At 45.2% G+C, this 25,875-nt stretch overlaps 1 protein-coding gene across 2 annotated transcripts; it reads left to right on the top strand.

Annotated features, from left to right (window-relative positions):
• Positions 1–388: 388 nt before the first annotated feature.
• Positions 389–23,982, top strand: rfx1a (regulatory factor X, 1a (influences HLA class II expression)). Of its 2 annotated transcripts, none has more exons than XM_065010538.1 (19): positions 389–529; positions 3,820–4,082; positions 4,284–4,412; positions 5,253–5,365; positions 7,311–7,415; positions 8,932–9,029; positions 9,318–9,747; positions 12,565–12,740; positions 13,356–13,475; positions 14,007–14,137; positions 14,550–14,668; positions 15,686–15,795; positions 15,917–16,068; positions 18,634–18,731; positions 18,848–18,997; positions 19,369–19,577; positions 19,844–19,997; positions 20,137–20,182; positions 20,406–23,982. In XM_065010538.1, exons 2-19 carry the CDS (start codon positions 3,842–3,844, stop codon positions 20,558–20,560), a joined length of 2,736 nt encoding a protein of 911 aa, XP_064866610.1. In that variant the 5' UTR covers positions 389–529; positions 3,820–3,841; the 3' UTR covers positions 20,561–23,982. The 2 variants fall into 2 exon arrangements, with proteins under 2 accessions (XP_064866610.1, XP_064866609.1); XM_065010537.1 differs by having other exon boundaries at positions 12,559–12,740.
• Positions 23,983–25,875: the final 1,893 nt, after the last annotated feature.

Here is a 25,875-nt window from a genome sequence, read left to right as displayed (position 1 = left end):
TAATAGTTATGTCACTTTCACTTAACCTAATTGCTCTAAAATAGCTTGCTACACTAGGTCTAGGCCTACACAATAATAAGGTTGCATGCTTGCAGACCAGGTGACATTGAGGTCGCATTGTCTAACTTAATGTAACATTTTATTTCAACATATTTGATCAAATCAAAACTGAGATACAGTGTTACTACCAAATCACTAGTTGATCCCGGATTTGGGAACCGCCTCCGTTGTTTAATTTCATGTTCAAACTGGACATGGGTTTCTCACAGATGTGAAGAAGTGCTTTGTATCGACAAATGATGTGGTACTACCACTTTAAAACATGTTGGGAGTTGTCTGCCAATCAGCACGAATGAGGGGGAGGGAAGAAAGCGGGTGGGTAGCAACAGTTGCCCCGGTGAGGACGAAGCGCCATAGCCACGGTAGCCCTGGCGACAAGAACCCAGCAACGAGAATCAACAACAACAGCCTGAATCCTTGAAAAAAATAAAAACAAAAATACCGGTGGGAAATTCACTTGGAATCAGAGGTGAAACTCTAAACATATTAGATAGTTTACGTGTGCTTCTAACATTTCAAATGAAACATTATGTTGGATGCTGATGTTTTTCTTTGCCTGTTTCAGTAGCCATTTATTGCAAACTGGTTGCCAACGTCTCTAGCTAGCTAACTTGCTTGTTTGCTCATCAATAGTGTCTCTTGAAACGCGGTGTCTGGGTACATTATGCCTGACATTACGCTTTAATACCCAGGCCGTTGTTATGGCGATGTCAAATGCACGATATGGGTACAAAATGGCGGGTGTTGTAGATACGCGAGACAAGCTAACGACCGTTAGCTTGCTCTGCTGTTGACATGCAGCTTGCTGACCAGCTCGAAGCTAATGTTAGCTAGCCAGGCTACGTGGAAAACCACAGTGGTATCTGTCAAATAATGTTCTAACTTTACCCATCTTATCAGCTTTAACGCAAAATGTCCTTCTGTCTGGCTGAGACAGAGGTTGACTCGTTAACCAACGTTAGCTAGCTAGTTGCTGCTAGCCAATCTCACTGCGAGCTGATAGTAGTAGCCTGGATAAAACAAATTAAAAAGCCAACTAAAGATGCATTGTAATTTGGTAAATGAGAAGAAATAGCCGGCCAGAGGTTTTAGTTCTCAAGCCCGTACGAAGGCAAGAAAGGTGGCACTGGGAAGTGAAGTCAAGCAAGCAAGCAATGTGAAGAGGGGCGTGTCAGTGAGGGGCGCGACTGACTATATTATGCAGATGTAAATTACAGTGGCAAGGACCTTGAAACATGAGGGGGGGTATTTGCGTTAATTCCAAACAGTAACTCATTCACTTGGATAGCTAAACTGAATTTTGTCCAGTAATGTATATCTTCGTCTCATTTTGGCAACCGCAAAGGTCATATATAGTTATTTGCTGAGTATTGGCTACTCAATAAAACCCATACTATTGAATAGGCTAAAAAGGGGTGAAATGGTAGTGTTCTTGAAAACATTTTGCACTCACTACTGTAAGGCGCTCTGGATATGAGTGTCTGCTAAATCACAAAAATGTAAATGTAAAAAGCCTTCTGGCCTGGAGCAGCAGCAGTCACATTAGAGATGAAAAATGTAAATGTAAAAGCTGGCCTGTATCACATTAGAGATGACTAACAGGGACACCAAATACATGCCTTTCTTTCCCTTCAAGCCTTCTCCTTCCCCACACCTCTTCTCTAGCTGTACCACTAACAGTCTTTAGAGGGGAAATCTCAGTCATAAGTGAATTGACTCATTATTAGGCCCAGACAGAATATGTGTAAAGAAGCAGAAGTTCCCCATGTGTATAGCAATTTCAATTATGGAATTAATTAGAGGCAGTGCTACAATACATTAATTACGGTGGTATAATTGTTTAAAATGTATGTAAACTGTGTTTAAACTTCTCTGTCTGTATTCGGTCTCTAAATGTTTTCAATCACGAGCAGCACCATATCAACAAGTACAATTCAGAGTATGTGCAAATGTGATTCTGATTCTGAGACAGCGGTAAAAAGCCAGGTGCTGATAAGAAACCTCTCCTGCTGGGTTCCATCTGGCCTCACTGACTCAATCATTATCACGTTAAGGAACAGTCTGGATGATGATGATGATAGGGCCCCATTAAAGATAAAGCAACAATTTAACAATTACTATCTATAGCTACACTGAACAAAAATATAAACACAACATGTAAAGTGTTGGTCCCATATTTCTTGAGCTGAAATAAAATATCCCAGAAATTTTCCATACACACAAAAAGCTTATTTCTCTCAAATTTTGTTCACAAATTTGTTTACATCCCTGTTAGTGAGCATTTCTCCTTTGCCAAGATAATCCATCCATCGGATAGGTGTGGCATATCAAGAAGCTGATTAAACAGTATGATCATTACAAAGGTGCACCTTGTGCTGGGGACAATGAAAGGCCACTCTAAAATGGGCAGTTGTATCACACAACACAATGCCACAGATGTGTCATGTTTTGAGGGAGTGTGCAATTGGCATGCTGACTGCAGGAATGTCCACCAGAGCTGTTGCCAGAGAATTGAATGTTCATTTTTCTACCATAAGCCGCCCTAATGTCGTTTTAGAGAATTTGTCAACCGGCCTCACAACCACAGACCATGTGTCACCACGCCAGCCCAGGATCTCCACATCTGGCCTCTTCACCAGACAGCTGATGAAACTGTGGGTTTGCACAACTGAAGAGTTTCTGCACGAACTGTCAGAAACAGTCTCGGGGAAGCTCATCTGCTTACTCGTCATCCTCACCAGGGTCTTGACCTGACTGCAGTTCGACTTCGTAACCGACATGGGAAAATTCTCACCTTCGATGGTCACTGGCACGCTGGAGAAGTGTTCTCTTCATGGATGAATCCCGGTTTCAACTGTACTGGGCAGATGGCAGACTGCGTGTATGGCATTGTGTGAGCGAGCGGTGTGCTGATGTCAAAGTTATGAACAGAGTGCCCCACAGTGGGGGTGGGGTTATGGCATAAGCTACGGACAACGAACACAATTGCATTTTATCAATGCCAATTTGAATGCACAGATATAATGTGAAGAGATCTTGAGGTCCATTGTCGTGCCATTCATCCGCTGCCATCAGCTCATGTTTCAGCATGATAATGCACAGCTCCATGTCACAAGGATCTGTACACAATTCCTGGAAGCTGAAAATGTCCCAGTGCTTCCATGACCTGCATACTCTCCAGGCATGTCACCCATTGAGCATGTTTGGGATGCTCTGGGTTGATGTGTACTACAGTGTGTTCCAGTTCCCGCTGATACCCAGCAACTTCACACAGCCATTGAAGAGGAGTAGGACAACATTCCATTGGCCACAATCAACAGCCTGATCAACTCTATACGAAGGAGGCTTCTCAATGCATGAAGCAAATGGTGTTCACACCAGATACTGACTGGTTTTCTAATCCATGCCCCTACCTTTTCAAAAATAGGTATCTGTGACCAACGAATGCATATCTGTATTCCCAGCCATGTGAAATCCACAGGGCCTGGGGAATTTATTTCAATTGACTGATTTCCTTATATGAACTGTAACTCAGTAAAATCTTTGAAATGGTTTCATGTTGCTTTTATATTTTTTATTCATTGTAGATTAGCCTGGTCCCCGATCTGTTTGTGCTCTTTCCAACAACATTGCTGTCATTGTCAAGCCAAACACAAGAATTCCGCCAGGAATTGGCAAGAGAGCAGAAAAAGACTGGCACCCAGGCTTCAGCTAGATCTCTCAGCTAACAAGATTTTATTTTATTTTTCACATATTCAGTGTCTGAGTCCCAGTTCTCGTGATGGCCACGACAGGCTACGTTGGGGAGTTGCAGCCCGTGACGACCCAGCCCCAAGGGGCAGCGAGTGGGAGTGTGACGGTGGCTGGACAGTCCTCAGCATCCGCTGCCCCACACACTGTGGTAGCTCCTACGCAGCAGTTCCTGGCTCAGCTTCAGACCACAGTAGGGGCTCCTGCAGCCGCAGCAGGACACACCACACCCCCTGCACAAGCCACTCCCACAGCGGGACAGAAGACAGCAGGTATTGTTTCTGCCAGTATAATTTTTCATTTGATTGTAATACATTTATTAATTGCGATGTATAAATAAATATTTATATTGTTTCATTGATACATTTATGTACTTTTATGGCATTTTGAGTCATGTCTTATAGGTATGCATCCATTCAGATGCTTATGACAATGTGTATCATGCAATAAATTAACCCTAGTGTCTGTATCAGTTGTCCAGGTGGCGCCCACACAGGCTCCTCCCCCCCAGACCCAGTATGTGACGGCTGAGATCCAGGGTTCCTCATCACAGGCCAACAACGCCCAGAACGCCCCCCAGTACATCGTAGTCACTGTCACAGGTGAGCCGAGCTCAGCATCACATCACATGCTACTGACTGTAGACTTAATTTATCATGACCGACACTAGTCTGGTCCCAGATCTGTTTGACAACTCCTATGGTGATTGTCACGCAGACCATAAGAGTTGGCAAGAAAGCACAAACACCTGGGACCAGGCTACATTATTGTGGCATTTCATTCAGAAACCTGACAATTTGTATTTATTTAATTTTATTGACCCTTTATTTAACTAGGCAAGTCAGTGAAGAACAAGTTATTATGTACAATGATGGCCTACCAAAAGGCCTTCTGCGGAAATGGGGGCTGGGATTAAAAATAAAATGAAAGCACAAAACATGGTGCAAACATTATTTTAGCTTAGAATAGGTATGATATGCTTTACAGAGATTATAAATTATAAAACTAAAGATAAATTAGAATCAGATTACTTTGGTGTCATGTTCTTAGATGGGCCTGAGAGAGAGGAAGTAACAACTCTCATAGCTTCCTGTTCAAGCTCTGTTCTTGATCTTAAGAGAGCCATTCTGATTCACAGTTTCTACCAAATGAATCTAAAAACCTGCAATGAGTGGAATGTCTCTGATTGCTGTGAACTTTGTCCCTGTGCTCTTGCTTATCATGAAGAGGTTGTGTACTGTAATATGTGGGTGTAGTGGCTCAGAGAGAAGTCACAATTTCATATTAACAGGTCTCGCTCTCTCTCTCTGCTTTTCTCTCTCCCTTTCTCTCCCTTTCTCTCTCTCTTTCCCTTTCTCTCTCTCTCTATCCCCCCTCTCTCGCTCTCTCCCTTTCTCTCTTTCTCTCTCTCTCTCCCTTTCTCTTTCACTCTCTCTCCACAGAGGGCTCTCTCCATTCAAGTGACTCTGTGTCTGACTCAAGCCCTCCTCCAGCCGTGGTACAGCAGACTGGGGTTCCCACACAGGTGGTGCAGCAGGTGCAAGCAGCACAGCAGGTAGAGGTCCCTTCCCCTCTCTCATTCACACCTGGGTCATGTTCATTAGGCACCAAACAGAAGAAAACAGATTAAAACACAGCAGGTAGAGGTCCATTCCCCTCTCTCATTCACACCCGGGTCATGTTCATTAGGCACCAAACAGAAAAAAACAGATTAAAACACAGCAGGTAGAGAGGTCCATTCCCCTCTCTCATTCACACCTGAGTCATGTTCATTAGGCACCAAACAGAAGAAAACAGATTAGGCACCAAACAGAAGAAAACAGATTAAAACACAGCAGGTAGAGGTCCCTTCCCCTCTCTCATTCACACCTGAGTCATGTTCATTAGGCACCAAACAGAAGAAAACAGATTAAAACACAGCAGGTAGAGGTCCCTCTCTCATTCACACCTGAGTCATGTTCATTAGGCACCAAACAGAAGAAAACAGATTAAAACACAGCAGGTAGAGGTCCCTTCCCCTCTCTCATTCACACCTGAGTCATGTTCATTAGGCACCAAACAGAAGAAAACAGATTAAAACACACCAAACAGGTAGCAGGTCCCTTCCCTCTCTCATTCACACCTGAGTCATGTTCATTAGGCACCAAACAGAAGAAAACAGATTAAAACACAGCAGGTAGAGGTCCCTTCCCCTCTCTCATTCACACCTGAGTCATGTTCATTAGGCACCAAACAGAAGAAAACAGATTAAAACACAGCAGGTAGAGGTCCCTCTCTCATTCACACCTGAGTCATGTTCATTAGGCACCAAACAGAAGAAAACAGATTAAAACACAGCAGGTAGAGGTCCCTTCCCCTCTCTCATTCACACCTGGGTCATGTTCATTAGGCACAAACAGAAGAAAACAGATTAAAACACAGCAGGTCCCTGTCATGTTCATTAGGCACCAAACAGAAGAAAACAGATTAAAACACAGCAGGTAGAGGTCCTTCCCTCTCATTCACACCTGAGTCATGTTCATTAGGCACCATTCACACCTGAGTCATGTTCATTAGGCACCAAACAGAAGAAAACAGATTAAAACACAGCAGGTAGAGGTCCCTTCCCCTCTCTCATTCACACCTGAGTCATGTTCATTAGGCACCAAACAGAAGAAAACAGATTAAAACACAGCAGGTAGAGGTCCCTTCCCCTCTCTCATTCACACCTGGGTCATGTTCATTAGGCACCAAACAGATGAAAACATATTAAAACACAGCAGGTAGAGGTCCCTTCCCCTCTCTCATTCACACCCGGGTCATGTTCATTAGGCACCAAACAGAAGAAAACAGATTAAAACAGAGAGGTGACTATCTGAACCTTTTCTCTTTCATGCCCTAATGAACATGATCCTGGTAGACACATGATATTGCAACAATTGCAACTTGAAACCACACAGAAAAAAACTGTTTATTATTCGCAACTCATCATAAGACTTGGTGAAGCCAAAATAGTGCTGACATAAAGTATTTATGCATCTCTTCGGTATTTGGTGTCCAGCATTGGTGCACTATTATGTGGAAAATGAGAAGTGATAGTCTCAGCAGTTATGGGTTTATGGTAACAACCTCTGAACAAACCAAGAATTGAGGAAAAAGTATCGAAACTAGCATTTGCTGTTCCCCGAGAGAACTTGGCCGGAAATAGCTCAAAATACTTACTAGTCTCTCAAGCCTATGGTGTCTAACTGCTCTCAGATGGCAAAACAGTAACTCAGATGTTTTATTGTCACACACTGGATAGGTGCAGTGAAATGTGTTGTTTTACAGGGTCAGCCATAGTAGTACGGTGTGAAACGTGTTTTGGACAAGTCAGGACATGGGAAGCATGAGGAAAAATGTTCAGTTCTCGTCACACCCAGTTTGAGCTGATGTAACAGGGCTATTATCTTAGCTACCAGACGCTATTGTCTTAGCTACAGACTGTGTGAATCTATCTGTGTTGTGTTTTCTGTCCTTAGAGGTCAGTGGTGCAGGCAACGTCCCAGATCACAGCCAAGACTGAACAGGGTATCACCACCCAGCTGAGTGTCACCAATCTGCAGCCTGTCCACCTCACTCAGGAGGTAAGACACACACACACACACACACACACACACACACACACACACACACACACACACACACACACACACGCACACTCTCTCAAAAATGCATAACACACATGTACAAGACATAAACAGAACACCACACATAACACAGAAATATACACACACACATAACCATCCTTTGAGCTAAAGATAGTATATATAATTCAACAACCACACGCTGTATTGCATTGTATTATGTATTCATTTGGTACTGCTGAGCCAGATAAACATCACAACATTTCCCTCCTGGTTGGTTGGTTCCAGAGTTCGCATAGCAAACAGAGAGAGAGGGACGAGACAGATGTAGGGAGAGACCGAGAGGTAGAGGAGGAGTGGACAACAGCAGAGCAGAGCAGGACAGACGCACAGTACTTTGCATGGGTGCCGTCAGACAGACACCCAGACATGCAGACAGACGGACACAGCCTCCAGGAGTACCCCTCCTACTTCCCCCTCTCCCTCCCCCTGACCTTCCCTCCCTTCGCCTTGTCCCTGTCGGTGCTCTCGCTGGGCTGGGAGGGGATGGAGATGGGAGGCTACCCCACGGTCACCACAGCCCAAGGACAGCCACTCCTGTTTGACGCAGCCTCTGCCCTCAGAGTAGGTCAATTAGGTAGAATTTCTGCCTTAGTCTCCCACTACTAAGTGCAGTTTAAAGATGCACTATGCAGAAATTGCTCCGCCATTTCCGGGCTCCCGAGTGGCGCAGCGGTCTAAGGCACTGCATCTCAGTGGAAGAGGCGTCACTACAGTCCATGGTTCGAATCCAGGCTGTATCACATCCAGCTGTGATTGGGAGTCCCATAGGGCGCTGCACAATTGGCCCAGCGTCGTCCGGGGTAGGCCATCATTGTAAATAGGAATTTGTTCTTAAGTGACTTGACTAGTTAAATAAAAGTTAAATAAAAAATAGTTTGCCTGATTTCAGTTTATGTGACAAAACAAGCAGGTATAAGTGGAGAATCATTGTACCATCTAAACCGCTGTGAAATGTTTTTTCCGTAATCAGAAATATGGTATTTTCAGCTGTTTGAAGCTGGTGTACAAAACCTAGTAAAAGACGCAAAAAAGAAACTTATGAACAGGAAACAGAGAAATACATAGAACAGATCTACCACTTCTGAGACTTGTTTTCAGTGAGAATGACAGATCCATAACACACATATGTGAATGGAAACGGGTCGCCCCAAAATGACTTATTGCAGCTTTAAATGGAAGTTAGGTATCCTAGAGAGGCTGTCGGTGGGTAACAGAGTGGAGTGGGATTAAGGCAGAGACAACACAGTAGGTAGGAAAGAGCAATGTGAAGGGTAAGGGGAGCAGCCTGCAAGTCAAGGTCATTTTCCCATTGAAGTGAATGAGCCCGTGATTGATGTGGTATGCCTCATGATTGACTACGGTTGAAATATTTGGACACACTTCAAAGGAAATTGGAGGAGGGGGAGTAGATTAGTGTTTTGACCGACTGTGTGTGTGTGTGTGTGTGTCCCAGGTGCAGCAGCAGCTCCAGCAGGTGCCAGTGCAGCATGTGTACACCAATCAGGTGCAGTATGTTGAAGGGGGAGACAACAACTACACCACCAGCACAATGTAAGCTTTCCTCTCCACTACTCTCTCTGAACACTGTCTATGGTGATGTAATGCTATGCCACTATGCTTATATAGTTTGTTAACTGTTGCTAACTAGCTAGCTTGATCACCTCAACTTCTAAAACTAGACCGTGGAGTAAGCCAGACAGATCTGGGACTGCTATTTTTGTGATGCAGTGGTTCATCTTTCAAGACAACAGTTATACTGCTGAATTTGAAAATAACTGTCCTTCTCTCCTCCCCTGCTCCCTTCATTCCTCCCTCTTCCCACCTCCTCCCTCACTCCAGTCGTTCAGGCAGCTTTACCTACACAGACACCCCTCTGTACACTCAGACCACCGCCGCCCCTTACTACGAAGCCCCTCCCACCTCTGGCTCACAGGTCCCCACCACCGGCACACCCCTGACCGTCTCCGTGACAACGGGCTCCACCGGTGGTGTGTCTATGTACGTGGCTGGCACAGGCCAGATTGTGGCCAATCCGGCGGCCACCTCTGGGGGTGGGGCAACGGTGGTGGCGACAGGGGGAACAGCCAATGGGACTGGGGAAGGGGCGGGGGCTAATGGAAGCGGGGGCAGCTATGTGATCCAGGGGGGGTACATGCTGAGTGGCAACAGTCAGGGGGGCTACTCCACCCACAACGCCCGCTCCTCTCCTGCCACCGTCAGTACAACAGAGGGCGAGGAGGGTAGTGGCGTACCGTCGGCAGACAAAAAGGTATGAGACAGAGACGCCAATCTCAATACTATTCTCTCACACACACCTTTCAGTGTTCTACTAGTCTCAATACTATTCTCTCACACACACCTTTCAGTGTTCTACTAGTCTCAATACTATTCTCTCACACACACCTTTCAGTGTTCTACTAGTCTCAGTACTAGACTGTAGGAGGGACATGGCTGTTCTACTAGTCTCAGTACTAGACTGTAGGAGGGACATGGCTGTTCTACTAGTCTCAGTACTAGACTGTAGGAGGGACATGGCTGTTCTTCTAGTCTCAGTACTAGACTGTAGGAGGGACATGGCTGTTCTACTAGTCTCAGTACTAGACTGTAGGAGGGACATGGTTGTTCTACTAGTCTCAGTACTAGACTGTAGGAGGGACATGGTTGTTCTACTAGTCTCAGTACTAGACTGTAGGAGGGACATGGCTGTTCTTCTAGTCTCAGTACTAGACTGTAGGAGGGACATGGCTGTTCTACTAGTCTCACTAGTCTCAGTACTAGACTGACTGTAGGAGGGACATGGTTGTTCTACTAGTCTCAGTACTAGACTGTAGGAGGGACATGGTTGTTCTACTAGTCTCAGTACTAGACTGTAGGAGGGACATGGTTGTTCTACTAGTCTCAGTACTAGACTGTAGGAGGGACATGGCTGTTCTACTAGTCTCAGTACTAGACTGTAGGAGGGACATGGGTGTTCTCCTAGTCTCAGTACTAGACTGTAGGAGGGACATGGCTGTTCTACTAGTCTCAGTACTAGACTGTAGGAGGGACATGGTTGTTCTACTAGTCTCAGTACTAGACTGTAGGAGGGACATGGCTGTTCTACTAGTCTCAGTACTAGACTGTAGGAGGGACAAGGTTGTTCTACTAGTCTCAGTACTAGACTGTAGGAGGGACATGGTTGTTCTACTAGTCCCAGTACTAGACTGTAGGAGGGACAAGGTTGTTCTCCTAGTCTCAGTACTAGACTGTAGGAGGGACATGGCTGTTCTCCTAGTCTCAGTACTAGACTGTAGGAGGGACATGGCTGTTCTCCTAGTCTCAGTACTAGACTGTAGGAGGGACATTGCTTCCTCATGTTATATTGTTATATCGTTGTCCCTGCACTACAGCCCCTCCCAAGCTTACTTCTGCCCCCCCTCATGTCTCTATTATAACGAATGATTGATAATATACAGTGCCTTGCGAAAGTATTCGGCCCCCTTGAACTTTGCGACCTTTTGCCACATTTCAGGCTTCAAACATAAAGATATAAAACTGTATATTTTTGTGAAGAATCAACAACAAGTGGGACACAATCATGAACTGGAACGACATTTATTGGATATTTCAAACTTTCAGTGCAGCAAACTCTCTCCAGAAGTTCAGTGAGGATCTCTGAATGATCCAATGTTGACCTAAATGACTAATGATGATAAATACAATCCACCTGTGTGTAATCAAGTCTCCGTATAAATGTACCTGCACTGTGATAGTCTCAGAGGTCCGTTAAAAGCGCAGAGAGCATCATGAAGAACAAGGAACACACCAGGCAGGTCCGAGATACTGTTGTGAAGAAGTTTAAAGCCGGATTTGGATACAAAAAGATTTAAACATCCCAAGGAGCACTGTGCAAGCGATAATATTGAAATGGAAGGAGTATCAGACCACTGCAAATCTACCAAGAACTGGCCGTCCTTCTAAACTTTCAGCTCATACAAGGAGAAGACTGATCAGAGATGCAGCCAAGAGGCCCATGATCACTCTGGATGAACTGCAGAGATCTACAGCTGAGGTGGGAGACTCTGTCCATAGGACAACAATCAGTCGTATATTGCACAAATCTGTCCTTTATGGAAGAGTGGCAAGAAGAAAGCCATTTCTTAAAGATATCCATAAAAAGTGTTGTTTAAAGTTTGCCACAAGCCACCTGGGAGACACACCAAACATGTGGAAGAAGGTGCTCTGGTCAGATGAAACCAAAATTGAACTTTTTGGCAACAATGCAAAACGTTATGTTTGGCGTAAAAGCAACACCCTGAACACACCATCCCCACTGTCAAACATGGTGGTGGCAGCATCATGGTTTGGGCCTGCTTTTCTTCAGCAGGGACAGGGAAGATGGTTAAAATTGATGGGAAGATGGATGGAGCCAAATACAGGACCATTCTGGAAGAAAACCTGATGGAGTCAGCAAAAGACCTGAGACTGGGACAGAGATTTGTCTTCCAACAAGACAATGATCCAAAACATAAAGCAAAATCTACAAAAATAAACATATCCAGGTGTTAGAATGGCCAAGTCAAAGTCCAGACCTGAATCCAATCGAGAATCTGTGGAAAGAACTGAAAACTGCTGTTCACAAATGCTCTCCATCCAACCTCACTGAGCTCGAGCTGTTTTGCAAGGAGGAATGGGAAAAAATTTCAGTCTCTCGATGTGCAAAACTGATAGACATACCCCAAGCGACTTACAGCTGTAATCGCAGCAAAAGGTGGCGCTACAAAGTATTAACTTAAGGGGGCTGAATAATTTTGCACGCCCAATTTTTCAGTTTTTGATTTGTTAAAAAAGTTTGAAATATCCAATAAATGTCGTTCCACTTCATGATTGTGTCCCACTTGTTGTTGATTCTTCACAAAAAAATACAGTTTTATATCTTTATTTTGAAGCCTGAAATGTGGTAAAACGTTGCAAAGTTCAAGGGGGCCGAATACTTTCGCAAGGCACTGTATAACGCTCAGAAACCAAACCGATCAGTCGTGTGTGTTTGTTGACTAACCCATCCATTTTTCCCTTCTCTCTGTGTGTCCCTCTCTGCCAGGTGCAGTGGCTGCTAGATAACTATGAGACAGCTGAAGGGGTCAGTCTGCCTCGCTCCACCCTCTACTGCCACTACCTGCTGCACTGCCAGGAGCAGAAGCTGGAGCCCGTCAACGCTGCCTCCTTTGGGAAGCTGATCAGATCCGTGTTCATGGGGCTACGCACACGCCGCCTGGGCACCCGGTGAGACGGGTTATATCATACAGACACGCACACGCCGCCTGGGGACCCGGTGAGACGGGTTATATCATACAGACACGCACGCGCCGCCTGGGGACCCGGTGAGACGGGTTATATCATACAGACACGCACACGCCGCCTGGGCACCCGGTGAGACGGGTTATATCATACAGACACGCACGCGCCGCCTGGGCAACCGATGAGACGGGTTATATCATACAGACACGCACGCGCCGCCTGGGCACCCGGTGAGACGGGTTATATCATACAGACACGCACGCGCCGCCTGGGCACCCGGTGAGACTGGTTATATCACGCACAGACACGGGCACCCGGTGAGACGCGCCACGCACGCGCTGGGCACCCGGTGATATCATACAGACGGGTTATATCATACAGACACGCACGCGCCGCCTGGGCACCCGGTGAGACTGGTTATATCATACAGACACGCACGCGCCGCCTGGGCACCCGGTGAGACGGGTTATATCATACAGACACGCACGCGCCGCCTGGGCACCCGGTGAGACGGGTTATATCATACAGACACGCCCACGCACACGCACACACCCCAAAAGCTTAGGCTGAATCAGAGGCTGAATTGTGTATGTGTTCCAGGGGGAACTCCAAGTACCACTATTACGGCCTGAGGATCAAGGCCTGCTCCTCTCTGATCAGACTGATGGAGGACCAGCAGCACCTGGCCATGAGACAGCAGCCCTTCTCTCAGAAACAGAGGTGGACTATCAGCCTCTGTCTCTCTCTGCATCTCTCTGTCTCACTCTCTCTGTCTCTCTCTCTCTCTGCGTCTGTGCCTCTCTCTCTCTCTCTCTACGTCTCTGCCTCTTTCTGCGTCTCTCTGTCTCACTCTCTCTGTCTCTCTCTCTCTCTGCGTCTCTGCCTCTCTCTCTCTCTCTCTCTGTGTCTCTCTCTCTCTTCTCCTCTTTCACTCTCACAGTGCCTCAAACACTGTCTAGCACTCTAACAGTTGCTCTCTTTCCTACCCTCTCATTCTTTCTCTCTGTGTCTCACTCTCTGTCTCTCTCACTCTCTGTCTCTCTCACTCTCTGTCTCTTTCCCCCCTCTCTCACTCTCTGTCTCTCTTTCCTCCCCTCTCACTCTCTCTGTCTCCCTTTCTCTCATTTCATTTCTGTATTTCTGTCCTTATTCCTAGAACTTATTGTGCCATTTTGTTGTATCTCTCTCATTGAAGCCTCCCTGCTGTATAAAGGATCTTCATTATTTTCATCATGAACCCCTCCTTCCTAGGTTGAAGCCGGTGCAGAAGGTGGAGGGGATGACCAATGGCATGGCGGCAGGCTCGGGCCAACAGCAGCAGCAGCAGGGGGCGGGGCTCTCTGACATCAGCGCCCAAGTGCAGCAGTACCAGCAGTTCCTGGGTGAGAGGGTGGGGGGTGTCAGGTCTGTCAACACTAGGGGGAATTGGGGTAACACCTTATTGTACCATCTTGGTGTTTACAGTATATGGTAACAATAAGGACTGGAGTCAATGAGTAGCTACTTCACTTAGTGTTTATATGACCACCAAAGAAACGGAAGAGTGTTTAAAATGTACCTAATATGTAATAACATTTGACCATATTTTATCAAGTACAGTAGAGAAATACAAAGATACAAATCTCAGAGTTATAGACTGACTGATTAACGGAATGGACAATATCGAACCGGGACATTTATTAAATGCTAACAAATGAACTTCAGTAGGTTACAGACAGTGCTAAAACAGGTCAGACATTTACAGTATCTGGCTTGTGTAAATACACAATTAATATGGTCTTCTTTCCCATGCAGACGCGTCTCGGACCCTCCCAGAGTTCCCTGACCTTGACCTGCAGGGGAAGGCCCTACCGGAGGGCATAGAACTGGAGCACATCAAGAGCTTCCAGCTGCTGTATCGGGAACACTGTGAGGTGCCTGTCTGTATGTCACACTGGTTGTTTATATGTACAGCATGTTACTGTCTGTCTGTCTGTCTACCCCTGTCTGTCTGTACAGAGGCCTACCTCTGTCTTTCTGTGCAGAGGCCTACCTCTGTCTGTCTGTACAGAGGCCTACCTCTGTCTGTCTGTACAGAGGCCTACCTCTGTCTGTCTGTACAGAGGCCTACCTCTGTCTGTCTGTACAGAGGCCTACCTCTGTCTGTCTGTACAGAGGCCTACCTCTGTCTGTCTGTACAGAGGCCTACCTCTGTCTGTCTGTACAGAGGCCTGTCTGTCTGTACAGAGAGCCTACCTCTGTCTGTCTGTACAGAGGCCTACCCCTGTCTGTCTGTACAGAGGCCTACCCCTGTCTGTCTGTACAGAGGCCTACCTCTGTCTGTCTGTACAGAGGCCTACCTCTGTCTGTCTGTCTGTCTGTACAGAGGACCTACCCCTGTCTGTCTGTACAGAGGCCTACCCCTGTCTGTCTGTACAGAGGCCTACCCCTGTCTGTCTGTACAGAGGCCTACCCCTGTCTGTCTGTACAGAGGCCTACCCCTGTCTGTCTGTACAGAGGCCTACCCCTGTCTGTCTGTACAGAGGCCTACCCCCCTGTCTGTACAGAGGCCTACCCCTGTCTGTCTGTACAGAGGCCTACCTGTCTGTACAGAGACCTACTGTCTGTCTGTACAGAGACCTACCCCTGTCTGTCTGTACAGAGACCTACCCCTGTCTGTCTGTACAGAGACCTACCCCTGTCTGTCTGTACAGAGACCTCCCCCTGTCTGTCTGTACAGAGACCTCCCCCTGTCTGTCTGTACAGAGACCTACCCCTGGTGTATGTGTCATTGTTCATTCATCAGTTCTTGTATAGTCCTGTTATGTACATGTCATCTGTACGTCTCACTGTTGTTTCTGTCGGTCCAGCTGTCCTGTGCATCCTTTGCATAAAGGGAGGAACTAAGCTAGTTGATACTGATGGTGCTGGTGTTCCCTCTTTGTTTCCAGGCTATTCTGGACGTGACGATCAACCTGCAGTTCACCCTGGTGGAGACCCTGTGGAAGACCTTCTGGAGGTTTGAAGAGAGCCAGAGTGGAGACACTGGCACACTGGCTGTGTACGTCTTGTCCTGGGACTTCAATATGCTACTAAAGCAACTGTCTTTTAAAAAAAAAATATCAAGTCATTTTTTCAAGAATCCTGTGTCATTTTCTAACGTATCTGTATTGTTGTAACAGACATGATGAGTCTGAGAAGCGCCTGCCTAAGGACTGTCTAGTGATCCTGTGTAAGTACGACCCTGTGCTCCGCTGGAGCCGCGACTGTGACAACACCCTGTACCAGGGCCTGGTGGAGATCCTCATCCCCGATGTGCTGCGGCCCATCCCTAGTGAGTTAGAACGCACTCCACAACACCACATAATACTGATACAACTACAGAGCAGTATAGAGAGCCTTCAGAATGTTTTCAAACCTCTTGACCTTTTCCACATTGTGTTGAAGTCTGGATTTTGAAATGGACTAAATTGAGATTGTTTGTCACTGGCCTAGACACAATACCCCATAATGTCAACGTGAACTTATGTATTTAGACATTTTTATAAATGAAAATCTGGAATGTCTTGGGTCAATAAGTATTCAACCCCTTTGTTATGGCAAGCCTAAATAAGTTCAGGAGTAAAAATGTACTTAACAAGTCACATAAGTTGCATGGACTCTGTGTTAAACACGATGTTTGAATGACTACCTCCTCTCTGTACCCCACACATATAATTATATGTAAGGTGCCTCAGTCGAGCAGTGAATTTCAAGCACAGATTCAACCATAAAGACCTGGGAGGTTTTCCAGTGCCTCACACAGAAGGGAACCTATTGGTAGATGGATGAATATCCCTTTGAGCTGAAGGTATTAGTTACACTTTGGATGGTGTATCAAGAAGCCGCTCTGGATTTCACCATGAGGCCAATGGTGACTTTAAAACAGTTACAGAGTTTAATGGCTGTGATAGGAGAAAACTGAGGATGGATCAACAACATTGTAGTTATTCCACAATAGTAACCTAATTGACATAGAGTGAAAAGAAATAAGCCTGTACAGAAGAAAAATATTACAAAACAAGGCACTAAAGCAATACTGCAAACAAATGTGGCAAAGCAATTCACTTTTTGTCCTGAATAGAAAGTGTTATGTTTGGGGCAAATCCAATACAACACAGTACTGAGTACCACTCTCCATATTTCCAAGCATAGTGGTGTCTGCATAATGTTATGGGTATGCTTGTAATCATTAAGTACTGGGGAGTTTTTCAGGATAAAAAAAGAAACAGAATGGTGCTAAACACAGTCAGAATCCTAGAGGGAAACATGGTTCAGTCTGCTTTCCAACAGACACTGAGAGTTGAATTCACCTTTCAGCAGGACAATAACCTAAAACACAAGGCCAAATCTACACTGGAGTTGCTTACCAAGAAGACAGTGAATTTTCCTGAGTGGCCGAGTAACAGTTTTGACTTACTGTAAATCTGCTTGACAATCTGTGGCAAGACCTGAAAATGGTTGTCTAGCAATTATCAACAACCAATTTGGCAGAACTTGATGAATTTTGAAATTAATCATTGGCAAATGTTGCAAAATCGATGTGTGAACAGCTCTTAGAGACTTACCTAGAAAGACTGACAGCTGGAATCGCTGACAAAGGTGATTCTAACATGTATTGACTCAGGAGGTTGAATACTTATCTAAACAAGATATATCAGTGTTTTACATTTTTTTTTTTTTTTTTTTTTTTACAAATGTTGGAATTTTTCTTCCACTTTGACATTACATAGTATTTTGTGAAGATCATTGACAAAAAATGACAATTAAATATATTTTAATCCCAGTTTTTACACAACATGTTGTGAATACTTTCTGAAGGCACCTTATAATACTACATAGGACAACATTACACTATACTCAGCGACCTTTTACGCTACTGCTACTCTCTGTTCATCATATATGCATAGTCACTTCAACCATATCTACATGTACATACTACCTCAATCAGCCTGACTAACCGGTGTCTGTATGTAGCCTCGCTACTTTTATAGCCTCACTACTGTATATAGCCTCACTACTTTTATAGCCTCACTACTTTTATAGCCTCACTACTGTATATAGAACTCAGGGCCAAACAGTCTTTTTTATACTGTTGTTTTATTTCTTTACTTACCTATTGTTCTGTTGTTTTATTTCTTTACTTACCTATTGTTCTCATAAATGACCAGCATGGTTGATAGTTGAAACTGGTGGAGGTGGACTGGGGACATACCTTTTTTGCACTATTGGTTAGAGCCTGTAAGTAAGGATTTCACTGCTGTATTCGGTGCACGTGACAAGTAAACTTTTATTTGATTTGGTTTTATTACAGTACACAAGACATAGCGTTATACTGCACTACATTATACTATGTGACATGACATAGCTGTAATAAAGCCTGTGTGTAGCTGGTGTAGAGGAGTCCGGTGCAGGACAGCAGATATGAGTAATAAACGTATTTACTCTAGATTCCACAAATACAACACAAAATATTTGAGCCCACAATAACGGACCGTATTACAAAAAAAACAATCACTCACAAACAAACATGGGGGAACAGAGGGTTAAATAATGAACAAGTAATTGGGGAATTGAAACCAGGTGTTTAAGACAAAGACAAAACAAATGGAAAATAAAATGTGGATCGGCGATGGCTAGAAGGCCGGTGACGTCGACCGCCGCTCGAACGTATCAATAGCAATATATTACACTAATGATCTACATAACATGACATAGGCCTGGTGGAGATTCTACATAACACAATAAAACACAGGTTGTTTGAGTTGTTTGAGTTCAAGGACATTCTGTTCACCACCACATAGGAGAACACATTTAGTTCAGCCCTGTGTCAACCTCTCTCTCTCTCTCCTGTCCACAGGTGCCTTAACTCAAGCCATCCGCAACTTTGCCAAGAGTCTGGAGAGTTGGTTGACCAACGCTATGATGAACATCCCAGAAGAGATGGTCCGCATTAAGGTGTGTGTCTGCTTTCATGTGTGTTGGGCAGCATGTGTTGGTTTCTGCGGTGTGTGTGTGTTCTTGGTGAGGTCTTGTCACGCTCTCTTTTCTCACTTCCTCCTCTCATCCTCCAGGTAACGTCAGCCAGTTCGTTTGCCCAGACGCTGCGTAGGTACACCTCTCTGAACCACTTGGCCCAGGCAGCCAGGGCCGTGCTACAGAACACAGCTCAGATAAACCAGATGCTCAGCGACCTCAACCGCGTGGACTTCGCCAATGTTCAGGTCCGTCTGACCTAAGACCTGTGGTTACAGTGTATAGTAACAGTCAGACTCTGTCCAGACCATAGACGTGTCATTATATTCATATGATGCAGACCAGCACTGATGGTGATCCCTGTAGTGTTTGTTTGGTAGATGTAGTATAATGTCCTAAAGCTCTGTGTGTTGCTGTTGTTGTTGTCGTACTGACATAACACAGGTGGCCTATGTTACCTTGTCATTCAACTACTATATTTTGTAATTGTGAAGTGACAAAAATATAAGAGACATGATACTGACGACTCTCTCTCTTTCTCTCCCCTTCCTCCCCTCTTTCTTTCTCTCTCTCACCCCCTCTGTCTCTTTTCCTCTTCCCCTCCTCTCTCTCCATACAGGAGCAGGCGTCGTGGGTGTGTCGCTGTGAGGACCGTGTGGTGCAGCAGTTGGAGCAGGACTTCAAGCTGACCCTGCAGCAGCAGAACTCTCTGGAGCAGTGGGCTGCCTGGCTGGACGGGGTGGTCTCCCAGGTCCTAAAGCCCTACCAGGCCAGCGCCGCCTTCCCCAAAGCAGCCAAGCTCTTCCTGCTCAAGTGGTCCTTCTACAGGTGAGAATGGGATTAGTCCCATCTAGTCCCATGACTGCTAAATACTGTTGAACATTTCCGGTAATTTCACACATTTTCAACTAGAATCAAATGGGAATAGGCAGGGAGGGAATCCTCCAACTGGGAAATTTGGGGAAGGTCCTAACATTTTACAACGCTACTGCTCAGAGACGTTTTTTTCCTGGTTAGTCAGGAAATCCAGATTTGTTTATCCATGCCAAACCGAACTCTTCCTCCTCCTCCTCCTCTTCCTCCTCTCCATCCAGTTCCATGGTGATTAGAGACCTGACTCTGCGTAGTGCTGCCAGCTTCGGATCCTTCCACCTGATCAGACTGCTGTATGACGAGTACATGTACTACCTGATAGAACACAGAGTGGCCCAGGCTAAAGGAGAGACACCCATCGCTGTCATGGGAGAGGTACACACACATATACACACATTTACACACGCGCTCACAGTGGCCTAAGCCAAAAAAAGCTAATGTGCTGTTGATATTAGTTACCATTGTTTAGTTGTTACCATTCAGTTGTTACTGACTCATTTCCTATGTCTCTCAGTTCGCCAGTCTTGGCAGGAGTTTGAACCCACTGGATCCAGACAAAGGTAACTACCATCCATGTTGTTTAATACAAAGCACATGGCAGCCAGACATAAAGCTACTGATTGAGGATTGCCCAATCCCAGATCAATCCCTACCCCTTACGCATTTGTGGAGATCTGAGAGCATAGGGGGTAGGGGTTAGGGACTCATTTGGGATTGGGCAATCTATTCCTATAACCATGGTTTCTGATATTAACCTTCATCCCACTTGTGTCTGTCTTCCAGAAGAGGAAGAGGAGGAGGAAGAGGAGAGCGATGACGAGTGTCAGGAGCTGTCTCTGCCCTCTGACGGGGCGGGGCTGGGGGAGGAGTCTCTGGAGCCGCCTACCAAGCTGGCCAGAACCGACCAGAGAGTACTCTTCACCACTGGCCAGGACTGAACACACACACACACACACTGATACACACATGCACAAACACACTTCAATTCACAGACTGACTTACACAAATACTCACACATAACTGCATTGATTGATAAACATTTGTATACACACATACACCAAGATACCCTTGTAAACACTAATATGTACACTAGAGGTTGACACGGGAGTGAAAATTCATTCCTGTTCTGTCTTGTCCTGTAAAAAAAAATTCCCTGTAATGCCCGGATCCTGCAGCGTTTCTATAACCCCGGAACTTTCCTGTCCCATTCTGATAAATATCACTCCCGTCCCATGCAGATTTTTACACACAGAAATAATTTCTTCCGTTATGCCTCGATCACACCAATAGCGTCATTGCATTTTGGTACACCAGATTGGTACATTCATTTCCACTGGAACACTGTGTTGCCTTGCATCGTTGCAGAGGCAGTTGCAGTGCGTTCCGTGTGGTGGAAACGTTGGAGTTATCAAACGTATGCATCAGACTGTATGTGAAGACGGCCTGACAGAAATGGTAGCAGAAGGTGAAGGTTGAACTTTTGTTGAACACATCCAGATGATGCTGCGTACCATTTTGCGTAATGACGCTGTCGTGTGATCGGGGCGTAGAGTAGTGACTGGTTCCAACTGAAGCGAGGCGTGAGAGTGAGCTGGAAGGAAGGAAATGATCATTATATTTAGATTTTTCTTTCATTAAGTGAACGATATTAGGCCTACACAGTTTATTTGAATGAAATGCTCCACACATTACCATCCTGTGGATTGTCGATCCTGTGCTGTCCCGAACATGACCCTAGAACTTCCCATTCCTGACAGACCTGTTCCCATGTCAACCTCTAATGTACAGTTTCTACACACATTTGAGTGTAGATACTGTACACACACACACATGTTCATACACTCAATAACAATTTCTGCAGTCTCTACACATAGATGCTGACCCATCAGTACACAGACACACACAGACACAGTCCCAATAAGGTCTGTATGGCACAAGTCTGCTGTAAGCACAGATACCACACATGCATGGATGGGCACACAATCACCGGTCCGGCATTGCTGCACAAAGGACACAGGGTGAACTTACACACACACACACACACACACCCACGCCGACCCATGGAGTGAAGAGTGTTTGTTGTCACTTGAATGGATCTGTGTATTGAACAAGGACCTGCCATGTTTCTCTGTATTGGTGTCACTGGCTGACAAGAGGGCAGCGCAATGTACATGCCAACCTAAACTACCCTCCAACAACGGTCTGCTGTACCAAGGTGGTCCTGAAGATGTGACGGTTAACAGTGTGTCCTCCCTTACCCAACCCTTCTGTATAGGGAGGAACGGAGGGAGGAAGAGGAAATGGCTGCTTACGATTCTGCACTTCTAAATGGTTCATTTAGCTCTCACTCTCATGTCAATCAAAGCCCAAGAGCCAGTCAGAAGGAGATGGGGCATGTGGGTGACAGCAGATAGACTGTAAAGAGAGTTGTTGTGTGTGTGTGTGTGTGTTTTTGATGCCCGTGGGGTGTGTGTGTTTTTGATGCTCGTGGTGTGTGTGTGTGTATGCTGGGGTCCTACTGCTGTGCTGTATTTTTAGGGTGCGATTGAACATGCGTGGATTTTTGTGATTGTGTGTGTGTGTGTCTTGTAACGTGTGTCTGGTTGTACGATTGTTGAGTCTGTGCTTCAGAAGAAGTGTTGACTGTATATTTGGTGGATATTTTCAAAGGCATTCAAAATCATTTTGGGTGAATGTTTTTATTGGTTCTTTTTAATTTGATTTGTTCCTTTCCTGAAAAAGAGTGTCATGGTTTTGGAGGTTCCTGTTACAACCACTCACACATGCACACAGTAAGATAAAACCCTGGTTTAAAGATGTTTCCATGTCAACCCCACAGATGTGGAACAGTAGTCCCACGATTTCTCTCCACTGTAGTGTCCATCTGCCTCTGCTGCTGAATGTGCAGTTCTGGAAAGAGAGATCAGTTCAATATATATTCCTGTTTGTGTTTTCAAGTGCTTCATTGCCATCTGTTTTATTGGTTTCTGTTGAGACCTTTGTGGCCTCTTGTTGTCCACACGTCATTGCGCCAGCCTTATTTTTTATGTTTGTTTATCTTTTTCATTTCTGCACCAGACATTTCTGATTTCAAATAATTACTTTGTTTACATATTCCAAGAAGGACTGTGCTGGACTGAGTTCAAATGCGATAATATAATTCTATATATGTGTCACTCTATTTCCTTTTCATTGTCACAAAGTGAACCTTTCTTGTCTGGTGATGTGGTGTCAATCTGTCACACACTAAGTATATTTTGTGTGTATGTGTATTTACTGAGAGTCGTTATTGAGTGTGAGTGTGTATGTGTATTTACTGAGAGTCGTTATTGAGTGTGAGTGTATGTTTGATTTCAGTTCTCCTCAAATGAGCTCTCCATACATACACACGCCAAGGGTCCTGCTTCGTTTGCACAGTCACAGTCAATGACTGTCCTTTTATATGGTGAGATGTCAGTAGCCTGATCCCAAATATGTTTGTACTATCTTGCCAACTCTTGGTTTGACAATGACCATATAAGTTGGCGAGACAGCACAAACTGATCGAGTACCAGGCTAGAATATAACAGTTCTGCCTATTTATCACAGACAGTCTCCAATTCGAGATCCCTATAGATCTCTTTCATGTACAGTACTGTATATCTGTGTCTGATGGAATCGCAGCACACAGGTGTAAGGTATTCTGAGGAAGACCCTTACAGTCGGTGCCATTGTTGTATGGGTTTAGCATGGTCCCAGATCTGTTTGTGCTGTCTTATAGAAGTTGGAATGACAGCACAAGCAGATCTGGGGTCAGGCTCGATGTGAAACGAGACAGGTGAATCAGACACCCTATCTTCCTCTACATCTCTCATTCTGTCTCACTCGTTTCCTTCCTGCTAATGTTTTTCTGCTGTTGTTTTGTTGTTGAAGCCATTTTCATAGAACATTGTCCACCACGATCAGTTCGGTTGTTGAACATGTATTGTATGAACATTTCATTGCATTTATTAACATTTCATTGCATTCTTCACAAGAATGTTTTCAAAGGCAGCAATGCATATCTTGAGCACGCAGCGTGGACCTCTAAACCAGCATGTTTAACACTCTGGGGTGTCTGCTGCTACCACAGCTGATGATATATCCTCCCATGTCCTGCGGATCTCCCTATACGATGGCCATTCTTTTCCAGACAAAAATGTTTGTCATTTTTATAGAGTTCAGTTTCTTACTTTTAAAAACAAAAACGGTATTGTGTGGCAGTGTTTTATGAATTTGGTCAAATACACGTATGACTGTGCCTTTGGGAGGTTGTAGAATGCACTTCAAATGTTTTTAATTTTAAAGATATCAAATAAATTAAGAATTTTTTAAGTTGTCACACCCTTGCCCTTGTTTTCTCCTCTGAAATGTACAGACTAGTTTCCGTTGGAGCAGGATGTGGGGACTCTACACTGTGATGTACAAAGACTGTACTTTCCATCACAGTGGCTGTGGTGCATTCATTAGTGCAAACTGTTTCAGAAAATAAATGTTTATATTGGACAAATTTATGTAGGTCCCCACCCATTTCGTCCAGTTTAATTCCGTTTGGTTCCTAGTAAATATACCCCTCGTCTGTCACATAGTCTTTGTGGTAAGCACTGCTCAGAATCAAATAAAATTTTATTTTTCACATGCTTACTTACAAAAGAGCTCAGGTTCAGCTTCCTGTCCCCTTTCGGTGTGACAGGAATTGAGAAACTGTAATACTAACACACACACACCACACACAAACGACCACAGTAAATACATTTTCCTGAAAACAGACTGTGGTCAAGTTACGTTGGGGTCTTAACCTACATTGTAATAGACTGTGGTGAAAGCACATTGGAAGGTTTTAAGTGGTTTACTTACTCTTTGATAGTCATTTAGTTAATGTGTTGTTGTTGTCTACATGCTGATACTACTACAGTTAAGGTAGTCTCGCTGCTCTCGCATAGCCAAACAGGCACTAATGAACCTAGAACTCTGGAAGTAAATAGGAATTTGTTCTTAACTGACTTAAAGGTTCAATTAAAAGGTGAGGCTACATGAGGCAGCTCTCTAGTGACCCCTAGTGGTAGGAATGGGATAGTAATTTAACTAGGCCTACTCCAGCCAAACCCGGACGACACTGAGCCAATTGTGCGCTGCCCAATGGAACTCCCAATCACGGCCGGATGTTATACAGCCTGGAATCGAACCAGGTACTGTAGTGACGCCTCTTGCACTGACCAACTGGCAGGTGTCTTCCCTGACATTTTCAACATGCCCCTGATTGAGTCTGTAATACCAACATGTTTCAAGCAGACCACTATAGTCCCTGTGCCCAAGAACACAAAGGCAACCTGCCTAAATGACTACAGACCCGTAGCACTCACGTCTGTAGCCATGAAAGGCTGGTAATGGCTCACATCAACACCATTATCCCAGAAACCCTAGACCGACTCCAATTTGCATACCGCCCAAACAGATCCACAGATGATGCAATCTCTATTGCACTCCACACTGCCCTTTCCCACCTGGACAAAAGGAACACCTATGTGAGAATGCTATTCATTGACCTCAGCTCAGCGTTCAACACCATAATACCCTCAAAGCTCATCACTAAGCTAAGGATCTTGGGACTAAACACCTCCCTCTGCAACTGGATCCTGGACTTCCTGACTGGCCGCCCCCAGGTGGTGAGGGTAGGTAGCAACACATCTGCCACGCTGATCCTCAACACTGGAGCCCCCCAGGGGTGCGTGCTCAGTCCCCTCCTGTACTCCCTGTTTACTCACGACTGCATGGCCAGGCACGACTCCAACACCATCATTAAGTTTGCAGATGACAAAACAGTGGTAGGCCTGATCACCGACAACAACGGGAAAGCCTATAGGGAGGAGGTCAGAGACCTAGCCGGATGGTGCCAGAATAGCAACCTATCCCTCAACATAATCAAGACTAAGGAGATGATTGTGGACTACAGGAAAAGGAGGACCGAGTATGCCCCCATTCTCATCGACGGGGCTGTAGTGGAGCAGGTTGAGAGCTTCAAGTTCCTTGGTGTCCACATCACCAACAAACTAGAATGTTCCAAACACACTAAGACAGTCATGAAGAGGGCACGACAAAGCCTATTCCCCCTCAGGAAACTAAAAAGGTTTGACATGGGTCCTCAGATCCACAAAAGTTTCAACAGCTGCAACATCGGGAGCATCCTGACTGGTTGCATCACTGCCTGGTAGGGCAATTGCTCGGCCTCCGACCG

Source organism: Oncorhynchus nerka, linkage group LG26, assembly GCF_034236695.1.
Source record: "Oncorhynchus nerka isolate Pitt River linkage group LG26, Oner_Uvic_2.0, whole genome shotgun sequence".
Classification (NCBI taxonomy): Eukaryota; Metazoa; Chordata; class Actinopteri; order Salmoniformes; family Salmonidae; genus Oncorhynchus; species Oncorhynchus nerka.
This window is presented reverse-complemented; position numbering and strand designations above follow the sequence as displayed.

Bases quoted from the DNA above. Each gene is read 5' to 3' on its own strand.
- rfx1a (XM_065010537.1), top strand. From the start codon at position 3,842: ATGGCCACGACAGGCTACGTTGGGGAGTTGCAGCCCGTGACGACCCAG. The intron at 18,998-19,368 runs GTCCGTCTGACC...CTCTCCATACAG, and splicing joins TGGACTTCGCCAATGTTCAG to GAGCAGGCGTCGTGGGTGTG. The intron at 19,578-19,843 runs GTGAGAATGGGA...CTCTCCATCCAG, and splicing joins CTCAAGTGGTCCTTCTACAG to TTCCATGGTGATTAGAGACC.